General features: G+C 55.7%; 3 protein-coding genes across 6 annotated transcripts in view; 2 read left to right on the top strand and 1 right to left on the bottom strand.

The window, feature by feature from the left end:
• ZSWIM5 (zinc finger SWIM-type containing 5) overlaps positions 1-2,696 on the top strand; it is a 98,070-nt gene extending 95,374 nt beyond the window's left edge. For both annotated transcript variants that reach the window (XM_065841649.2, XM_071809918.1), the window contains exon 14: positions 282-2,696. In XM_065841649.2, the coding sequence (XP_065697721.1) occupies positions 282-1,144 (863 nt within the window). In that variant the 3' untranslated portion in view covers positions 1,145-2,696. The remainder of the gene's footprint in view (positions 1-281) is intronic.
• Positions 2,697-3,749: 1,053 nt separating this feature from the next.
• Positions 3,750-7,123, bottom strand: UROD (uroporphyrinogen decarboxylase). Of its 2 annotated transcripts, none has more exons than XM_065841654.2 (10): positions 7,050-7,123; positions 6,189-6,301; positions 6,028-6,107; positions 5,778-5,840; positions 5,483-5,680; positions 5,081-5,242; positions 4,814-4,951; positions 4,568-4,668; positions 4,239-4,305; positions 3,750-4,051 (listed from the first exon to the last, which is right to left on the bottom strand). In XM_065841654.2, the coding sequence occupies exons 1-10, from the start codon at positions 7,070-7,072 to the stop codon at positions 3,887-3,889; spliced, it is 1,110 nt and encodes a 369-aa protein (XP_065697726.2). In that variant the 5' UTR covers positions 7,073-7,123; the 3' UTR covers positions 3,750-3,886. The 2 variants fall into 2 exon arrangements, with proteins under 2 accessions (XP_065697726.2, XP_071666025.1); XM_071809924.1 differs by having other exon boundaries at positions 7,017-7,076.
• Positions 7,124-7,242: 119 nt separating this feature from the next.
• Positions 7,243-17,450, top strand: HECTD3 (HECT domain E3 ubiquitin protein ligase 3). 2 transcript variants are annotated; one of them, XM_065841653.2, is made up of 21 exons: positions 7,245-7,742; positions 7,824-7,984; positions 8,391-8,483; positions 8,755-8,890; positions 9,348-9,463; positions 9,752-9,865; positions 10,213-10,295; positions 10,668-10,833; positions 11,313-11,394; positions 12,330-12,512; positions 13,195-13,247; positions 13,577-13,641; positions 14,067-14,170; positions 14,477-14,596; positions 14,948-15,037; positions 15,398-15,604; positions 15,994-16,123; positions 16,416-16,490; positions 16,721-16,802; positions 16,924-16,995; positions 17,243-17,450. In XM_065841653.2, exons 1-21 carry the CDS (start codon positions 7,419-7,421, stop codon positions 17,325-17,327), a joined length of 2,541 nt encoding a protein of 846 aa, XP_065697725.2. In that variant the 5' UTR covers positions 7,245-7,418; the 3' UTR covers positions 17,328-17,450. The 2 variants fall into 2 exon arrangements, with proteins under 2 accessions (XP_065697724.2, XP_065697725.2); XM_065841652.2 differs by having other exon boundaries at positions 7,243-7,984.
• The last annotated feature ends 2,081 nt before the right edge of the window (positions 17,451-19,531 follow it).

Here is a 19,531-nt window from a genome sequence, read left to right on the forward strand (position 1 = left end):
AACTTTCCTGAGTCTCCCATTTCTTCCTGGGTAACTGGATGTACCCACAGAGTGCCAGCTGGCAGGGCTGGGGCCACAATGGGGCCGGGTTTGGGGCTGGGATGGGTCCCATGTACCCTCAGGCCAGGCCAACAGTGTTTGCTATGCCCTGCAGCATGGCCAAGCAGGGTGGCCTCTGCCTGTGCCTCTTTGCCCTGGCTCCAGGCACCAGGGACTCAGAGGAACCCCATGATCTGAGCTGAGCTCCAGGGCTGTGCTATGACCCTGGTATTTTCTTGCAGGGGTGAGAGCCCTGGTGAGCATCCTGCAGAGCTGGTACTCACTGTTCACCCCCACGGAAGCCACCAGCATCGTGGCAGCTACGGTGATGTCCCACAACACCATCCTGCGCCTAAGCCTGGACTACCCGCAGCGGGAAGAGCTGGCCAGCTGCGCCCGCACCCTGGCCCTACAGTGCGCCATGAAGGACCCGCAGAACTGCGCCCTGTCTGCCCTGACCCTCTGCGAGAAGGACCACATCGCCTTCGAGACCGCCTACCAGATCGTCATTGACGCTGCCTCTACCGGCATGACCTACACGCAGCTCTTCACCATCGCCCGCTACATGGAGCACCGGGGCTACCCACTGCGGGCCTTCAAACTGGCCTCGTTGGCCATGACGCATCTCAACTTGGCCTACAACCAGGACACGCACCCGGCCATCAACGACGTGCTCTGGGCCTGCGCCTTGAGCCACTCTCTGGGCAAAAACGAGCTGGCGGCCATCATCCCGCTGGTGGTGAAGAGCGTGCACTGTGCCACGGTGCTCTCGGACATCCTTCGCCGCTGCACCATGACGGCCCCAGGGCTGGCCGGCATCCCCGGCCGCAGGAACTCGGGGAAGCTGATGTCCACCGACAAAGCCCCCCTGCGGCAGCTGCTGGACGCGACGATAAGCGCCTACATCAACACCACCCACTCCCGGCTCACCCACATCAGCCCGCGGCACTACGGGGAGTTCATCGAGTTCCTCAGCAAGGCCAGGGAGACCTTCCTCCTGGCGCAGGACGGGCACATACAGTTTGCCCAGTTCATTGACAATCTCAAACAAATCTACAAAGGCAAGAAAAAACTGATGCTGCTGGTGCGGGAGCGGTTTGGGTGAGCCCCCGCGGCCACGCTCACTGGCACAGGGACTTGGGAGAGAAGAAGGAAAGCGGAGATCACCTTCCCCCCATCAGCAGAGGCTGCTCTGTTCTGATCTTCTGTTTCTTTTCTTGTTTGTTTGTTTTCTTTCTTATTTTTTTTTCCTTTCCTGGATTTAACCGTTTCACATGCTGAGAGGATCCAGAGATTCCTTGGGCACAAACCAAAAGGCAACCACAGGGAAAAAGGATGGTTCGCTCAGCCCCCTGCCCTCCCTTGCCAATACCAAAACCTAACCTGGAAATCTAATACCTCTTTCCTGAAGGAAGCAGTCGCTGGAGGGACCCGAAGGTTGGAAAGTGCAAAAATCTTTAAAATCATGTGAGGAATTAAAAAAAAAAAAAGAAAAAAAAAAGAAAAAAAAGAATAAAAAGAAAAGCAGAGCGAGCAAAGAAACCCGCAACACTAGAACCTCATGCGTCACCAAAAGCAATGGCTTTGCAGAGCGCTTCTCCCGCCCGCCCGAGACATGCAAACTCCTCTATTTGTGAAGATACTTCAATAAAAACAAGTTAAAGTAACTGTTCTCAGGGATTGCTTACTAAAAGTAACACAAAAAAAGCATTTATGATACTGTAAATACTATAGTATATGTGTCAATTATTAAATTGTAAAGTTATAATTATTTATAATTCTGTCTTTTATTTGGGGGATACTTGAAATTGTCGTGGGCTGGGGCGATTATTTTTATTATTGCTATTATTATTATTATTATTATTATAACTATTATTTAAAAAACACAAAACAAAACCACAGACAAAAGGAGGAGGAGGCACGCAAACATTTCTCAGGTTCCCATGGCATCGTTGGCAGCGAGAAGGTTGTGGGGGGAGGCGAACATCCACTCGACTCACAGCCCTGGGACGGACAGATGGATGGACGGATGGACAGAGGGAGGAGCGGCAGCCCAGCGCTTGAGGATGACGGGAGGAAGGAACTCGGGGCGACGCTCGCTCAGACACACACGGACGCTGGCGATGGAGGACGCGAGCCCAGCGGGCACAGGGGTATGGGGTGCCCAGGCAGGCGGGGGGCACTGGGGCTGCTGGCTCTGGGGAGGGTGGGAAGGGGCAGGCGCAGCCCCACGACCCCCAGCACCCCTCTGTGTCCCAGCTCCTGGTGCGGGCAGCGCTCGGCCCTGCCCGCTGCGCCCTGCGCTGGGGACAGACTCTGTGGCGGGGCCGGCGGCTCTGCGGTTTTGGTTCATTTCTTTGCCAGTGGGTCAGGGGGGCTGGGGGAGCCGGGGCCGGGCTGGACAATGACTTGTAGTTAGAGAATGTGGGCTAGTTATCTGCTGTCTGGTTTAATTGTTTGGAAAGTGACTTGTGTCCGCGCTCCGGCCAGGAAACCAATTGTACTCAGTCTCTGTCGCCACCAAAATAGCGGTCTTCAACCAGTCTGTTTCTCTCTTTTTTTCCTTCCTTTTTTTTTTTTCCCCTTTTGCGTGCGTGCGTGTATGTGTGTGTGCGACCTCTTCATCTGATGTTTAATAATAAAAGGGATGAACATTACTACCTGTATCTCTACTGCCTTGCTTTTAGGTCAGAGGGGTTACCGTGCTTGCTGGACAGCCCAGCATCATGGGGGCAGCTCCAGGGAGAGCCAGCATCGCAGCCCACCATGGCACCCAGCTCCTGTGCAAGGGGGACAGAACAGCAGCTGCTTCAGGGTGCGATTCCCTGCCAGGCTCAGCGCAAGCAAGTCCTGGCCCACCCTGGTGGCACTGCCCTATCTGTGCTGGCTGGAGCAGCGTTGGTGTCCATGTCTTGATCCATCCTACAGCCAGCCTGGACTCCAGCGAGTGTCCCGTGGTGCGGGATTCTGTAGCACAATGGTGTGGTTCGGGGTTCCTGGGTGCTGCCAGCACCTTGGGCTGCTTGCTGCAGGTTTTGTTATGCAACAGGCAGTTGGTCCCAAGGATCAATCAGAGGAGATGGTGAAGGTGTGCGTGAGGGGGAAGACCTCCAGGACCAGTGGGATGGTTCCAAAGAGGCTCTAGGAGCTGGAGGAGGGTGATGCTGCTGCTAGGGCCATGCTGTCCCTGCCACCATCCCAACCAGTGTGGCAGAGTGCTGCTGGTGCTAGTGCCTGGATGGCAACTGCCACTGCCCCCCAGGTGAGTCCTGCTGGGTCTCCCACGCACTTGGGGATGCCCTGGGTCGATGTCATGTTTTCTGCTTCCACCTGAGCAGGACTGTGGCACAGCTCACGCTGAGCCTGTGGCAGTGGTGGGCTGGGAGCCCCCAGCTCCCAGGCTGTGACCCTGCCAGCCTCAGGCAACACATCTCCCACAGCAGGCTGAGCACATCTGTAGCACCAGGAGACACTTGTTGTGCTCTGCGCTCGCATCCCCTCTCACAAGCCCTTGGCACAACAATCTGCAGCCTGGCAGGAACAGGCATCCCCCCAGGTCGCTGGCATCCCCATTTCCCCATCCTAACCTGCAGGACAGGGCTCAGGGGCTCCCCCTGACCTCACATGCCCCACTGCCAGGCTGCCACCACTGCCCAGCTCCTCCAGGGCTGTCCAGTTCCCTGTCCCCCCAGCCAGAGCCACGCGGCTGCTGTGGACAAGGTGCAGGTTTAATGCTGCAGTCCAACCAGGAGCAAGCCCCTGTAACAATGTGCTACAAGCCCCTGTAACAATGTGCTACTTGGAGTGACTGTGCCCAAACCAGAGTCCTGTCCCCAAGTCCACAGGCTCAGCTGTGCTTGTTGATGTGGCGGGAATGAGCATGCACGGCCTCCACAAAAGCACCCACGTGCTCAGGGTTCATGTCAGGGTAGAGGCCATGGCCCAGGTTGGCAATGTAGCGTTGGGTCCCGAAACCTTCCAACATCTTCTTCACCAGCTCACCAATCTTCTCCTATAGGCACAGTGGAAAACGATGTGTCAATCCCATCCCACCCAGGGTACTCCATCCCCAACACTCCGCAGCCAGCCTGGGGGGGCTGCTGGGACACAAACTGGCAGTGCAGGTAGGGAAACTGAGGCAAGAGGCCTTTAATGCAAGCTGGAACTAGTCCCCGTTGCTGACACTGGCCACGACTCACCTTGGGTGCATAGAGAGCACAGGGATCCAGGTTCCCTTGCAGGGTGACATCTTTCCCTGTCTGTGCACTGCAGCAGGGACGAAGCAGGTGAGTAGTTGTATGTGGTGCAGAGGCTGGGGACAGCCGAGTGCCTGCAGTTGCACTGCAGGGCACATGGGTCCCTCAATGCAGCCTCTGGTTGCGCTGAGCTCCACGTAGCACGAGGGCCCAACTGTTCCCACCTCTGGAGCAGAAATCTCTAGGCCTGGGATGGCTCAGGGTGGAGGAAGGGGTCAGGGTACCCAGGCTGGGGTGCTGCCCAGACACCCAAGCGCTGTGCAGACTCTTACCGAGCTTCCTGTGGCCGGATGGTCCAGTCGAGACCGACCACCTCGTAGCCGGCGTGGGCCAGGTCACGCAGCGCATAGTGTGCATCCTTCGCAAAGATGATCTGGGGAGGGAATAGATGGGCAGTCATGCTGCTCTGGGTCAGGCCCCTCTTCACAGGCTAGACTGGGGAAGGCAGGTACCGGGGGATGGACCTGTCTCCAGAAGCCCCCACTGGGCCAGGGTCAACCCAGGCAGCCCCGACTCACCATGGGCACCAGGGGCAGCGCCTCCTCCTTCAGCTTGCTCTTGACAGCCCGGGCGATGTTGCGGATGTATGGCAGGGCGAAGTCCTCGAACTGCTCTGGGCCCAGGTGTCCCGCATGGGACTCAAACACTTGGAGCGCCTGCCAGGGACACAGGGCAGGGAGAGCTGCACCTTGGTCCCTCTTCCTTCTCCTCCCAGAAGCTAGACCACCTCTGCACCCTGTCCCCCATCCCTGCCCTCCTGCCTGGACCTATGTCCCAGGACACACCTGCGCTCCGGCAGCCACCTGCCCCACCAGGTAGTCGGTGACAACATCAGCCAGCAGCCGCAGCAGTCGGTGGCTTGCCTCGGGGTGACGGTAGAGCCAGCTCTTGGCCTTGGCCATTGTAGTGGAGCCACCACCTTCAATCATGTATGACATGAGTGTCCACTGTGCAAAGTAGAGAAGTGGGGTGAGGGTGGTGATGAAGACGGGAAAAGATGCGAGGGGCCAGTCACAATGCTGAAGGCAAGACTTGGGAGCCTCCTAGAGCCTGGAGCACAAATGCTCCTGCATTGAATGTTCACCACTCCTGCACCGCTATAGCACCCACAGCTCTGGGGGCATCATGGTTGGTGCCACCCCAGAGGAAAGAGCAGAGAAGCGCAGCTGGGAAGCCACATCACTTACAGGAGCACCAGAGAAGCCGATGAGGGGCACCTTGCCCTCCAGGCTGTGTCGTGTCAGTGTGATGGCCTGGAAGACATAACCAAGCTCCGCAGCCACATCCACCTTCTGTCGCAGTTTCAGCAGATCTTCCACCTCCTTTATGGGCTCTGTGAATGTGGGCCCTTTGCCAGGGACCATGACAATTTCCATGCCCAGCGCCTGGGGACAGGGGCAAACAGAAGAAGCAGGAATGGGGTGGCCCTGGATCCAGCCCCATTCCCAGCTGCTGCCCCCCATCGCCAACTGTGGCTCTCACCTGGGGCACCACCAAGATGTCGGAGAAGATGATGGCAGCATCCAGGGGGAATCGTCTGAGTGGCTGCGGAAGGGAAGAAGCAATGTCAGTGAGGGGCTTGGACCTCCTGCGCATGGAGGGCTTGAAAAGCACGCGGTGCGCTGGGGTCCCCAATGCCTGCACCTGAGGCCACCCAGGGTGGCCAGACCCACCATTTCTCTCAGTCGCCACCTGAGCGCAGACACACAGACCCCCTCCAGGTGACACTCACCTGCAGTGTCAGTTCACAGCACAACTTGGGGCTCCGGCAAGTGGCAAAGAAATCCTGCGCTGCCCGGGTCTCCTGAAATTCTGCAAGGGACCAGTGGGAGTGTGATGGGGTGCGTGCTGGGCCCCCCTCGCTGTCCCTCCCACACACGTCCCCCTGCTCACCGGGCAGGTAGCGTCCTGCCTGCCGCATACACCACACCGGGGTGTGCTCTGTCTCCTCGCCGCGTGCTGCTCGCAGGAACGTGTCGTTCTTCAGCTTGGGGAAGCCCTTGGGGCTGTGGACGAAGGAGCAGAGATGGGTTGTCACTCATGGCGGGGTTAGGTGCCCTGACAGATCCCTGCAGCTGGGGGTGCGGATGCCAGGGCTGGTGGCTTGTCCCCACTGCATGGCCTGTGACCACAGAAAATGGCTCGTGGTCCGGTTGTGACAAACGTGACAAATGATCCCCATCATGGTCGGTGCCTCTTCCTGCACAGGACCGCAGAGCCCTCCCCGGGGACAGGCGATGCCGGGCCCAGGGCCCCACGAGATTAAGTTATCAGGAGCAACAGTTGCTCCCGCCTGGAGAGATTCGGGGCCAGCGGGGTGTGGGGGTGGGCAGCCCCTCTGCCGGTGTCCCCGGTCCCTATCGGTGCCGTGCAGCCCCCGGAGGCCCAGGCACCCGCCGAGGTGGCAACCACATGTCCCCAACCACCCCTCACGGTGTGACCGCCCAGGCGCTGCTGGAGCCCGGCCTGCCCGGGGCCGAACAGCACCGTCCTGCTGCGGCGGCAGCGGCCGCAGGGACAAAGTCCCCGGAGCCGGCAGGGACTGCACTGCCACACCAGCGGCCCCGCTGATCCATCCCGGTGAGCGGCCACTGCTCCCAGTGCCACAACAGTGCGGGATCAGCTCCCTCAGCGCCACCCCAGTGACCCTGGTGCCAGAACCGCACCGCCAGGTCCACACCACTGTACTCACTGCAGGCCCCGGTGCGTATTCCCGCTCACCCCTCTGGGATCACCGCGGCCCCGGTTACTCACAGCAACCTCTCGCCGTCCTCCATCCTCCTGCGCCGCTTCCCGGCCTCTCGGCTGCCTCCCGACGCCCCGCCCCGGCCCGCCCCCGGCGCTGCCATCTTGCGGTAAGCCCCGCCTTTCCGTACGCCGCCATCTTGCCCCACCCTCTCCGTACGCCGCCATCCCGCCCCGCTCCCCGCTGCTCCGTACGCCGCCATCTTGCTCTGCGTCCCGGTCCTCCGTACACGGCACGGGCGCCGCCATCTTGCCCTACGTCCGCCCCATTGGGCGCCGCCATCTTGCCTTGTCAGCGGGCGGGGTTTGCCGTAAACCCGCGAGTAGCGACCCCGCCGGTGTCGGGGTTCGGCCGCTGCCCGCCGTGCCCGGTGCGCGATGCGTGCGGGCGGAGAGGCGCCGCACCAGGTGCTGGGCCGGCTGCGGTTCCTGCTGCAGTGCAGCGAGTGCTTCCGCCGCGCCCAGGCGCTGCCCGCCGCGCTCTGCTACGTGCCGCGGGAGGTGCAGTACAAGATCTGCAAGGACCCCGCCGCCGCCAGCGCCGCCGCCCGCAGCCTGCTCAGCGTGTGGGACAGCCCGGGGCCGGCGCGGGGCGGCAAGCGGGCGGCCCGGGCCACCATCGAGGTGCGGAAGGGCGGCTGCCTCCGCGCCACCGGCGAGGAGTACTGCAACGGCGCCGGGCTCTGGGTCAAGCTCAGCAAGGTAAAGGCGCGGGGGGCGCCGGGAGGCCGCGGCGGCCTGTGCTGCCCGGGCCGGCCGCTGACCGGAGCCGCTGTCCCGCAGGAGCAGCTGGAGGAGTACCGGAGCGGCTGCGAGCTGGAGGAGGGCTGGGTGCTGGTCTGCAAACACGCCGACGGCGGGGACCGGCTAGTGCCGGTGGAGTCCACGGAGCGGATCCAGCGGCAGCAGCAGCTCTTCGGGGTGGACTATAAACCCGTCATCAGGTGCGGGGCCACCGCTCGCTCCCCGCAGGTCGCCCTCCCCGGTTCCCCCTTGCACGGCAGGGAGCAGGGGGTTTCCACGCCCATTCACCCCGACCCTTCGCCCCGCCTGGGCTTTTGCTGCGCTGACCCCCAGCCTGCTTGGCCGCTTCTTCCGTGTCAGCGGGGCAATGGGGACACCAGGTGTGGAGTTAGCTGGGTTTCGCTGGGTCACTGCGCTCATCACCTGCGCAGTGGGGTGCGGGCTGGAAGAAGCAGAGAGGGTCAAGAACACAAAGTGTGGTGGATGATGCTGGAGGTGATGGAGGATGGAGCACAGTGGGGCTTTAAACCCCAGTCTTCCCCTTTCTTGACCACCATCTCCTTTTCCTGTGATTTTCTCACTCTCCCATTCCCTGGGCTGTTTCAGATGGGAGCAGGTGGTGGATCTGACATACTCCCTGCGCCTCGGAGCGAAGCCCAGACCCCTGGAGCAGGATGAGGCCGCAGTAGAGAAGCTTCGGTACGTGCTGTTCCCCAACTTCTGCTGTGGTTGGGTGCAAGCCACTGCCTCCTGAGCTGCTCAGACAGCCGTCTCCTGCAGACTGGGGGGAGGAGTGGGGTGACAGGCAGCAAGGATCAGCTCTGCTCAGTGCAGGCTTGTCCTAGATAAGCCTGCAGAAAGCAGGAAATAGAGCAAGACCAAGGCAATCGGGGCATGGACCATCCTTCCCTGACCTGTTAACCTGGCTGTCCCTGACTCTCCAGACCTGTTAACCCTTTTTTCTTGGTAGGTTTGTGCCCCCAACGTGGACTTATGAATGTGATGAAGACCTGGTGCATTTCCTGTATGATCACATTGGGAAGGAGGATGAGAACTTGGGCAGCGTCAAGCAGTACGTGGACAGCATCGATGTCTCATCCTACACGGTGAGTCGCACGGGGGGATAGAAGGAGAAGACTGGGCCAGCCTTGTTGTGCCATGGGGCTGGAGAGTGTGAGTGGTGCTTGGTGTGATGCTCTGGGCTGGACTGTGTTTGAGGATGTGGGAGAGAAACCTGGTCTCATGGGGGAGCATCATGCAGTGTATTGTGTAGTCTGGCCCCTGGAGCAGCTGTGGTCTGAGAAGCAAATGCTAATATTAGACACTAAGCTGATTTTAGGAAGGGTTTGGTATTCTGCACTGTGTGTATGACCTCAGAGCACCACGAAGGGTCAGCCCCAGTGTACTGTGCACTCTGTACTCCCTGTATCTACCCACAGCTCAGCAAAGGGAACGGGCCAGTTTGATGCCCTCTGGCTCTGGGATTCGTTATGAGAGTAGCCACTAAGGGGAAGTTAGTCCTACCCTCATCTGATTTTCCTGTCATTCACTGCCCTCTTGCAGGAGGACTTCAATGTGTCATGCTTGACCGACAGCCACGCCGACACATACTGGGAGAGTGATGGGTCCCAGGGCCAGCACTGGGTGCGGCTCAACATGAAGAAAGGCACCATTGTCAAGTGAGGCACCTCTCTGCTGTGCACTGGTTCATGGGTGGGGTGGGCCCTGCAGCCCCCGCTCTCTGCATGAGTCCATCGTGGCCCAAATTTGCCCAACCCTCCCTGCCCCTTGGCCCTTGCTCTGGTTCTGGGCTTGAAGGGGTCTTAGCCAGCATCATCACAGATACCTGGGGATCCCAGCAGTGTCTGCGTATGCTTGATACAAGCGTGGCCGGGCTGTGAGGGGGAGCAGCAATGCATGTTCAGATGCAGAGCTACTTTCTCCTTATTTCATACTTCCTTTTGCAGGAAGCTGCTGCTGACAGTGGATACCACCGATGAGAACTTCATGCCCAAGCGGGTCGCTGTGTACGGGGGTGAGGGGGACAATCTGAAGAAGCTGAACGATGTCAGCATTGATGAGTGAGTGGATGGAGGTGGGGAGGGCAGTACGGCTTAAAGAGCCTGGAGCCTTGGGACAGGCATTTTCCATCTCTGAGCTGTGGGTTCGCTCTGCCTACAATAGCAGATAGCACAACCGTCAGGGCTCTCCTGGTGTGATTTTGAGACCCATCAGGAGCAGGTCGCCCAGACCTGAGGCACCAGCAGGTTCAGGCATTCAGCATGGGCTACACTGTAGGCAAGTGGGTCTGGGTTCTTGCTGTAGTTCTAAAGGATGCAGACCCTCTTCCCTTAAAAGTGACCAAATGATTTTTGGTAGGGTGGGCTAGGGAACAGTTCTGCAGCCCTTGTCTGTCCTGTTTTTGTAGGAGCTACATTGGGGATGTGTGTGTCCTTGAGGACATGACAACACACCTGCCTGTCATCGAGATCCGGATTGTGGAATGCAGAGGTAGGGCTGGGTGTTATGGCCATGTCTGTAATGCACCTGGAAAATACTGTACAATAAGAGTTTGTTCCCATGGATTGTACCTGATCCTGCGGGCTGTTTTCAGACAATATGGGAACCTCCAGGGTGACCTGGAGGTCCTCAAGGTCTCTACTTTCATCCCATTTTTCTCAACTTTCAACTGTTTGGGTTTTTTTTTTTTTTTGCTTATAAATCTCCTGCTTCTTCTTCACAGTGGAATTTCTGGCTCTCAGTGCCCAGCCCCAGAGTTGGTGGAGCTGGTCACATTCCTAATGCTTTTATTTATAGCCTTACCACACTGGAAGGCTTGCTTTCTCATGGTCCTAGCATATCATGTCTGGTCTCCCTTGACAGATGATGGGATTGATGTTCGCCTCCGAGGTATCAAAATCAAATCCTCCCGGCAGAGAGACCTGGGGCTTAGTGCTGACATGTTCCAGCTGCCCAATTTAGTGCGCTACCCTCGCCTAGAAGGGACAGACCCTGACCTGCTGTATCGACGGGCCGTGCTTATTCAAAGGTACTGTGTGGAGGTGGGGACAGACAGTGGGGTGGCATTGCCTGCAGGGATTGGTGTCATCTCCGGCACGAGTATGGCTGGAAGCTGTAAAGCTGTGTGAGAGTCCTCCTGGGACAGTCATTCCCGACCCTGGAGAAAATAGCAGAGTCATTTGGGAGCAAAGTGGACTCTCTGAGGTAGCTACCCAGCACTTTAAAAGGAATTTTCCAGCTCAAGTTCTGAGTGTTTTGTGCGCTGCAAGTGCAGCACATCTGTGCATGGCAGGTGCATGCGGAATCCATTGCAAGGGGTGGGTGATCACTACAGTGCCCATGAAGTGGGAATTAAGTACCAAAGACCCTGTGATGTAAAAGACCACCCTGGGTTGGGTTTGGATCAGTTGTTGCTTTTCTGCTTGTGTCCGGGGTGTGTGGTCTGGAATATGCTTGTGCAGATCCCTGTCCCTCCTGTGTTGCAATACCTTCTCCTTTGGGATTTAGGTTCATCAAGATCCTGGACAGTGTCTTGCATCACTTGGTGCCAGCCTGGGACCACACTGTGGGCACGTTCAGCAAACTGAAGGTGAGCGATTCCCTCTGTGTCTTGTGGGGCCTCAGTCTGACAGAGCAATTGCACTTGGGCTGTGGCAAAGGAGACAGTCGGTGCTCGTTACCTTTAAAGCAGCTCAAGGGAAATACCTGGCTGAGCTCAGTTCCTTAAACCTGTAAAAGGCGATATTGTTTGGAGACTAGTTTCCTGCTAAATTCCTGATGTGGAAACATGTAACTATGGGGTAGCAAGTAAAATCACACCAAAGCACTTCACCTTGAAAAGGACTTGGACCATAGCGGCCCTGGGCATGTGAGCTGGACATGCATCCCCTCTGAGTTCTCAGCCCAGGACACTCTGTTCCTGCACTTGCTGCCAGCAGTTTTGAAGCTGGCTGCGTCCAAACAGCAAGGCTTTTACCAGTAATTTCGTTCTGGCATTAATAAGCTTCTGATTTTCATCTTTCTCAAAAGACCGAGCTCATTCTTCCAGTTTGATTTCCTTACATCCTCTCCTGAAATACATGTGCTGGGCATTACTGTGCTAGACCCGTTCTGTGTTTCCAGGCCTGATGTTGAACAGCACCGTAATTCCTATGCCAGCTCAGCATAAGACCCAAAGCATTTGAAGATCCTTGTTTGTTTAGAAGAGCTTAGTTTGATTACAGATAGAAGGAATAGCAAGACCAATGCTCTGGTGAGAGCGAAGGAGAGTCCAAGTAACGCTGGAGTGTGCACATGAGATGATGATTAATGGAGAGCACGTTTGGCTTACTATCTCCCTTAAACCAGAAAGTGAAGTCTTTCAGAGGCAGTGGATCAGGTAGAGCAAATATTGTTGAGGCTGTGTGTGGATGGCAGCGGCCCTGGGAAGGCGGGAGACCTGACAGTGCAGTGGCTTCAGTAGGAAGTAGGTGACGTGTTTTGGACACTAGGCACCTCTGATGTTTTGAACGTACCTGTTGGCAGCACATCAAGCAGTTCTTGCTGCTGTCCAAGAGGCGCACAGCGCTCATTACCCAGTGTCTGAAGGACTCGGAGACCAGCAAGCCCAACTTCATCCCGCGACTCTATATTAACCGGCGCCTGGCTATGGAGCACCGAGACAACCCTGCCCTGGACCCCAGCTGCAAGAATGCTGTCTTCACCCAGGTACTGTCCCTTCTGGAAGGGTCCCTGCTGGTTCTGCGATACCCTGCACCCCCCAGAGCAAAATTAACCACATAGAGGTGGGTGGAAGGGACAACATGGAGCTGGAGATACCTGAGTCCTCAAGGCCTCTTTGCATGACTCATAGGCTCTACAATTACATGTGCTGATGATCCCGTATCCAGGAATAACATCTAGGAGGGATTGGGGATCTCTGAGTTGGAAGTCTCTGCTCTATCCTGGATGTTCTCTGTGGCATGTTGCTAATGCAGAGCGTAACAATCTCATTACACTAAAAGGGCAGCAAAGAGTTATTGTGTGACGATAATAATGCAGCTCCGTATAGTCCTGTATTGTGGTTTCACAGCAATGCTGATCTTCTTGTTGTCATTCTCCCCCCATCTCCAAAAGATCTCTTGCTTTGTGTGTGCACAAACAGCCTAGACTGCTGTGAGGTTTAATATGTGTTCCGTGTACCTTTGAGGTCAGAAAGCTCCATAGTGGCTAACACTGTAATTTATGTTCCCTTTCGAAAAGCTAAGGGCTCCTAGACCATTTAAAGATCATCTTCGGTCAATATTTAAAGATTTGAGGCAAAACAGATTTCTTCCATTTTCCTGCCTTTACCTGGCACTGGTTCCCCTAGGGAAGGAAAACCAGCCTTGATCTTCTCTGCTTGTTGCAGGTGTATGAAGGCCTGAAACCCTCAGAGAAGTTTGAAAAGTCTCTAGATTACAGGTAAGCAATGTCTGAGGGAGGGAGGGGATAATGCAACCCTGGGAGCTGTGTCCTCCGTCACAGCAGAGGGTTTGTGAAGCTGGTGTGTGTCCTGTACTCTGGAGAGGGCTTACTGGGGCAGGAGCCAGCTCAGCTTTGGGACTGGGGCCTGTTCCCCAAGGTGTCACCTTTCTACTGAGGATGCAGCTGTCTCTGGAGATTGAGATCTTGTCCCCTCCTAAGTCCAGGCTGGTCCACCCTGGTCCCCTGGTGTCCCTGCTGTGCCTGCTGCCTCCCCAGCATCTCCCTGGCTTTGAGCAGTTCCTCAGGCAGTGCCTGGTTCTCTGCAGGTGGCCGTTGCGCTATGACCAGTGGTGGGAGTGCAAATTCATCTCAGAGGGCATCATCGACCAAGGTAGGGGCTGTGTGAGGCAAGGGATGCTCTGGAGCAGAGCTGGGGGTTGATGGGATGACTGTTGCTATAGGGACTCGTGTTTACTCTCAGTGTTAAAGCCTGTGGAGGAGAGAGGGAAGGCAGGTTGCCTTGTCCTACTACCCATGGCCATGTCCTGGGTAAGGAGTACTATTTACTGGGACGGGGACCAGACCTCCATGAGTCGATAACAGGAGCTTTGACAGTGCAAATGCTCCCTCTGACTCCTCTGCAGGCCAGGCAGGGATGTTACTTCTCTCATCTTTATTTCCTCTGGTGCCATAAGGGTCTGAGAGGAGCCTTCTGGGCCAAGTTGGGTCGAAATTCCCCATCTTTGCTTCATAATTCTAAGGATCGACACACAGGGAGTTCACATCACTAAAAATGCCTTTCTTTTGGGGTTGCAGGTGGCGGTTTTCGGGACAGCCTGGCGGACATGTCAGAGGAGCTGTGTCCCAGCTCAGCAGACACCCCTGTGCCTCTGCCCTTCTTTGTGCGCACGTCAAACCAGGTGCTGTGGGTTGAGGTGTTTGAGGAAGATCTTGCTCTGCCTTGCAGTGCAGTGCTATCCGTGTCCCCCTACTGTCACTGGTCCAGAGCTTTTCCTCATGTAGGGTTGGGTAGATTGCTTTGTGGCACCTCGTTTTAGGATATGCTGACAAATGCCTGAGAATGTGTCTCTCACTAGGAATATTGCCAAGGAGTATGGGGGGTTTATCCCACTTTTGTTGTGAGAAGTGCCCAGAGGCACCGCAGGAACTGAGTTTGTGGTGCTTCATGCTGTGTTGAGATCATGACTTGGAGTTTTGCCTCACAGGGTAATGGTACTGGAGAAGCCAGGGACATGTACGTCCCCAATCCCTCCTGCAAAGACTTCCCGAAGTATGAGTGGATCGGGCAGATCATGGGAGCAGCTCTGAGGGGCAAGGAGTTTCTGGTGAGCTTTCAACCCCGTCCCTGCATGGAGGTTTGCCTCAAAGGGAGTCGTTAGACCCCTTCTGCAGCCTGTCCAACAGGAGCATGGGAGGGCTCTGTGATCTCACACACCGGGACAAATGTGTGTGACAGGATTTGGGGGCCGAGGGTTTAGGAGAGCTTACAGCCTGGGTTTTGGGAGATACTGCTGGGAGCTTGGGAGAGGGTGTCTGGTCTCTGCTGAGCTATGATGAGCTGCATGTGGGCAGGGGGAGCAGGGAAACTCCTTTGTGTCTGCACTCTTGAGCCCTATCTTCGTCTTTGAGGACGTCTCATTTCACGCAGACTCAGCAAAATCTCTGTTCTCCTTCAGGTCCTGGATCTTCCTGGTTTCGTATGGAAACAATTAACAGGGGAGGAGGTCAGCTGGAGCAAAGACTTCCCTGCTGTGGACTCCGTGCTGGTGAGAGGGACTGGGAGGCTGTGCCTATCCTATTCCTTGTGGCACTCAGCAAGGTGGTGATTTGTGTCCCTGTCCTCATTTGTACTTGCTGCCTCCTGTGATGTGTCAAAGAAACACACACAGAAAGGGCACTCTTAGCATTTAATGCATCCTGTAGCTAATACAGAGATGCAGCCATGCTGACTAGTGCTTCAAGCATGCAATGCCCTGAGGTCTGCTGAACAGCTTTTTAGGGCAGCATATCCCATGCTGTGCTGCTGTTGCAGTCACTCCAGCCCTTGTCTGGGAAGGGAAGACATGGGGGCTTGAGCACACCACTGCCCACTGAGTATCTCTCTAACAAGTTGGGGCCTGGGGCAGGTGAAGCTACTGGACATGATGGAAGTCATGGACAAAGACACCTTTGAGTTCAAATTTGGGAATGAGCTGACCTACACGACGGTGCTGAGCGACCAGCGCATGGTGGAGCTGATCCCCAATGGCAGCAACACTGTGGTGCGCTACGAGGACCGCAAGGAGTTCATCCGCCTGGTGCAGAGGGCTCGACTGGAGGAGAGCAAGGAGCAGGTAACGCTGTCCTGTAGCATCAGTGGTCATTGAGTTCACAGAGATGTACCCCCCCTCAGTCTGTTTCTGGTAAAACGCATTATGGTCAGCGTTCCTGTGCTTATTACTGCAACAGTAGGCAGTCCTTTTTGATAAGGTCCTGGAGCCCATGGAGTTGTTGAGAAGCAAAGTGGCTTGTAGCAACATGGGGAGCATGGAGTTTTATTCGCAGCTCTGATGTGGGCTTCCTGTATGAACTGGGGTGCATCGTTGTGGGATCCTGTTCCCCAGATTGGGTTCCTTGGAGCATTTGTTGAGCAGCCACATGGCTTGTGTCCAGTCCCTAGGCTCAACCACGACCCAAGGAAACGGACACAACGTGCTACTTCTGTGCCTTGTCTCCTTTTCAGATCATGGCCATGCAGGCTGGGCTGCTGAAGGTGGTGCCCCAATCTGTTCTTGACCTCCTCACCTGGCAGGAGCTGGAGAAAAAAGTCTGCGGAGACCCTGAAGTCACAGTTGATGCTCTGAAGAAGCTCAGTAAGTGAAGGGCTCTACTGAAAACTTCCTGAAAAACAAGATGACTGTCTTCTCTCCATGCTGGGACAAGGAGAGGTGTGGGAGGCAGATATTGGCCTTCATTACAGTGAGAATGTGGACCTGTATACTTCGTGCCTTTAGCTTGGTGCTGATTTGGGCAGGGGTGCCCCTTGTCTCCCTATCTGGCCTCAGAGTAGAGGCTGTGGCATCCCTAGACTGACAGTATCTGAGCCTCTATGGAGCTGAGATGTGGACCTGGATGTAAACTCCTGTTCTGTGTCCTTTCTGCCAGCCCGGTTTGAGGACTTCGAGCCATTGGACACTCGTGTTCAGTACTTCTGGGAAGCGCTCAACAACTTCACAAATGGTGAGTGATTTGCTTTGTCTCTGCATATTCTGTGCCATGACAGCCCCTGCATGCTGACTGGGAACTGGGAGGGTGAAACCACCCTCATTGCTGCCTGGGGAACAGATGGGAGCTGAAGAAGCAAGGTGTGCCAGAGGAGCTGCTCGCTAGTGCTGGGGATACCTGGAGGTGTCTGTACTGCATCTTGCATCTCTTTAGGGCCTGCTGATGTCTTTGCTTTTCCTTCACAGAGGATCGCAGCCGCTTTCTCAGATTTGTCACTGGTAGAAGTCGCCTTCCAGCACGAATCTACATCTATCCAGACAAGATGGGGTGAGTCCATTCTTCTGCAGCCCACAGGGCAGACAGATCCCACACCGAAGGAATGTGTGGTCAGGTCTCCCCTGCCTCACTGGCCTGCTGGTTCTGACCACTTTGTCACCTTCTCCCCAAGCTCTGAGACAACAGATGCTTTACCAGAGTCATCTACCTGCTCCAGCACCCTCTTCTTGCCCAACTATGCCACGTAAGTTTTGGTGTTGCCTTGCATCTGGGGAACTGTTGTGTCTCTTCTTAAGCTTGGTGCTGACTCATAGGGCCCCATCATTTTGCCACATGTACGTGCTGTACCTTGTGTCTGCCGTGATCCTCTCTGTGAGCAGCTGTTGAAGCATAACATCCATCTCAGAAAACATATTGTCCTCTTTGCTGGCAAATGCAGCAATGGCAACTTCTCCTTGTCTTTTTTCCCCCCTTTCTCCTGCCATCCCTAGAGCCAAGATATGCGAAGAGAAGTTGCGCTATGCTGCCTATAACTGCGTGGCCATTGACACAGATATGAGCCCGTGGGAAGAGTGATGTTGCAGCCTGACCGAAGAGCATGGACAATCATGTGACAAAACCGTGCAGCAGGAGGAGTTCCTGTGTCCCCCCCAGGATGTGTATATATAATAAACATACAGGTGTGAAACCTGGCTCCCAGGAGTGGTCACCAGCACCTCTTTGGACATGGAGGTTTGGGTCTTCAGGAGGGTGGCAGCTGGCTTGGAGTGTAAATGTGATTACAATAATGAAACCCTGGCTCAGCCCCAAAAATATCAGAAGGGTCTGGTAGGCTTTTGTAATGAGTTTCTTTTCCATGTGTCTCTGTTGCACCTCCACAACTCACTCTCACTTCTCCCAGGCTGTGCTCTAATCCAAACTGAAGTGCAATAGGGCTACAAAGCTGCATGACAGCATGGGACAGAACTGTGAGCTGCTGCTGAAACCACAGGGATACTCAAAGATTCTATGTGTCCTAGCTGGAGTATCCTGACCCCATTCTCTTGCCCTGTTTCTGCCCTCATCTGGGGTCATGGAAATGAGATTGTTAATTTAGCTTTAAGAAGAAGTGGGGTAGGCTGGTGGCAGGTGCTGCAGGGGTGGCCTCTGGCCACCAGGTGTCACGACAGACCTGCACAGCAGGACTGCGGGGGCTGTCAGGACAGTGCTTCCATGCTTTTACATCTCACAGTTCCTGTGACCACCCGTGTTGCCCTGCACCCCTTGCACAGCAGGGACTGCTGGGGGAGCTGCTCCCCCACAGGAGGTGGGAACTGTCTGCTTTTCTCCTGTTCTGAAACCTTCCAGTTCTGCATCTGGCATGCTGGTGGCCTCGCAGCTGTTCTCCCAGGCTCTTTGAGCCTTGGTTTTTTTTTCCCCCTAAAAGCCAATATTACAGCTAATCTGTTCTAGTTCTCATGGAGATGCACAAACAGGGCCAAGCTCTTGCCCCACACGGGGGGGGTTAGAGCAGTAGCAGGCACGGCAAGCACCAGGCTTTTCTCCCCATCGCTGTGGGGAGGGAGGTGGAGGTCTCTGGTAGACAGGGAAAGCCTTTGCCTCAGGGCACTGGAGAGACTGTGGGTACCAAGGGTTGAAGCTCCTTGAGCACAGGGACACACAGTGTGTGAGGAGCGGGCAATGAAAGCTTTACAGCTTCAAGACCATTGGAATTGTTCCTTGATCTTCCCAGCCCTGGGCAGGACCAGTCATTGCTGACGCCTGTGAGCTACCAGATGTCGGTGTGCTTTTACACCCCCAGCTCCATCTTCAGCCCGTGTGGTCTGTTGGACCACCACTGCTAAGAGCCACTGTATTGGGCTTCACTGGAGTGGAGCTAATGCTGTGAGTTAAGATTTATCTTCTCTTAACGCTTCATGCCTTTTTCTCCTCTGTTGGAGAAGTCTGTCATCCAGAAATGGCCTCCAGTTGTAAATGAAGTCCTTCCCTTCACCAGTTTCCTTTGAAACTGCTGTATTCCCAGGCTTGCTGAGGGGAGTTGTACTAAAAGGGATGTAGGACCAGGAGAGAGCATCTGCTGCCATCTCCAGCATAATGGTGAGTGGAAGGAGTATAGGGTGAGCAGGGAAGCTGTTTCTGGCAGCCTTTCTCGGCAGCAAAGCCTTTCGTGCTCAGCTTTGTGGGTGTGAAGTCCCATCTGCTGGAGGAGGTTTTTTTGTAAATCCTAGAGTTATCTCAGAATTGAGCTCTGCCGTAGTGTTATACCGGGTGTAGAGACCTGTGAAAGCCCTTCCAGTTGCAGGAAGAGTCCATGGCTGCAGTGAGGTCTCAGCTGCGATCATGGGCAGAGGGTCTGGACAAGGGTGGCTGCTGAGCAGGGAACACCAAGATAACCCACAGATCATGCTGTTGAGTTTGCTGTGCAAGGGTGAGCTGGGAACAGAGTGCCAAGATCTCTCTGCTCAGTGCTCTGTCTCATCTGTGGTGTTTTAAAGCCAATCACAAACTGAATTTCTGCTGTGACAGCCCAGCGAATTGTGGAGAAGGTCAGCCTGGATCAGCTCTGGCTTATCTCAGGGGCACAAATTGGGTATTATTCCAGTGCTAGGTCACGTTCTTTCTCCTCTGATCTCTAAAGCTGTGGGTAGGAGGTGTCTTCTACCATGTTTGACAAGACACAAGCCCAGTGTCCCTGCCCAGCACTCCTGCTGCACATAACCCCGGGGCAAAGGAGCCCTCCCGGGCACTGGGAACCAGAGGCTTTGTGTCCCCACCCTGTC

This window comes from Patagioenas fasciata, chromosome 6, assembly GCF_037038585.1.
Source record: "Patagioenas fasciata isolate bPatFas1 chromosome 6, bPatFas1.hap1, whole genome shotgun sequence".
In the NCBI taxonomy this organism is placed as follows: domain Eukaryota; kingdom Metazoa; phylum Chordata; class Aves; order Columbiformes; family Columbidae; genus Patagioenas; species Patagioenas fasciata.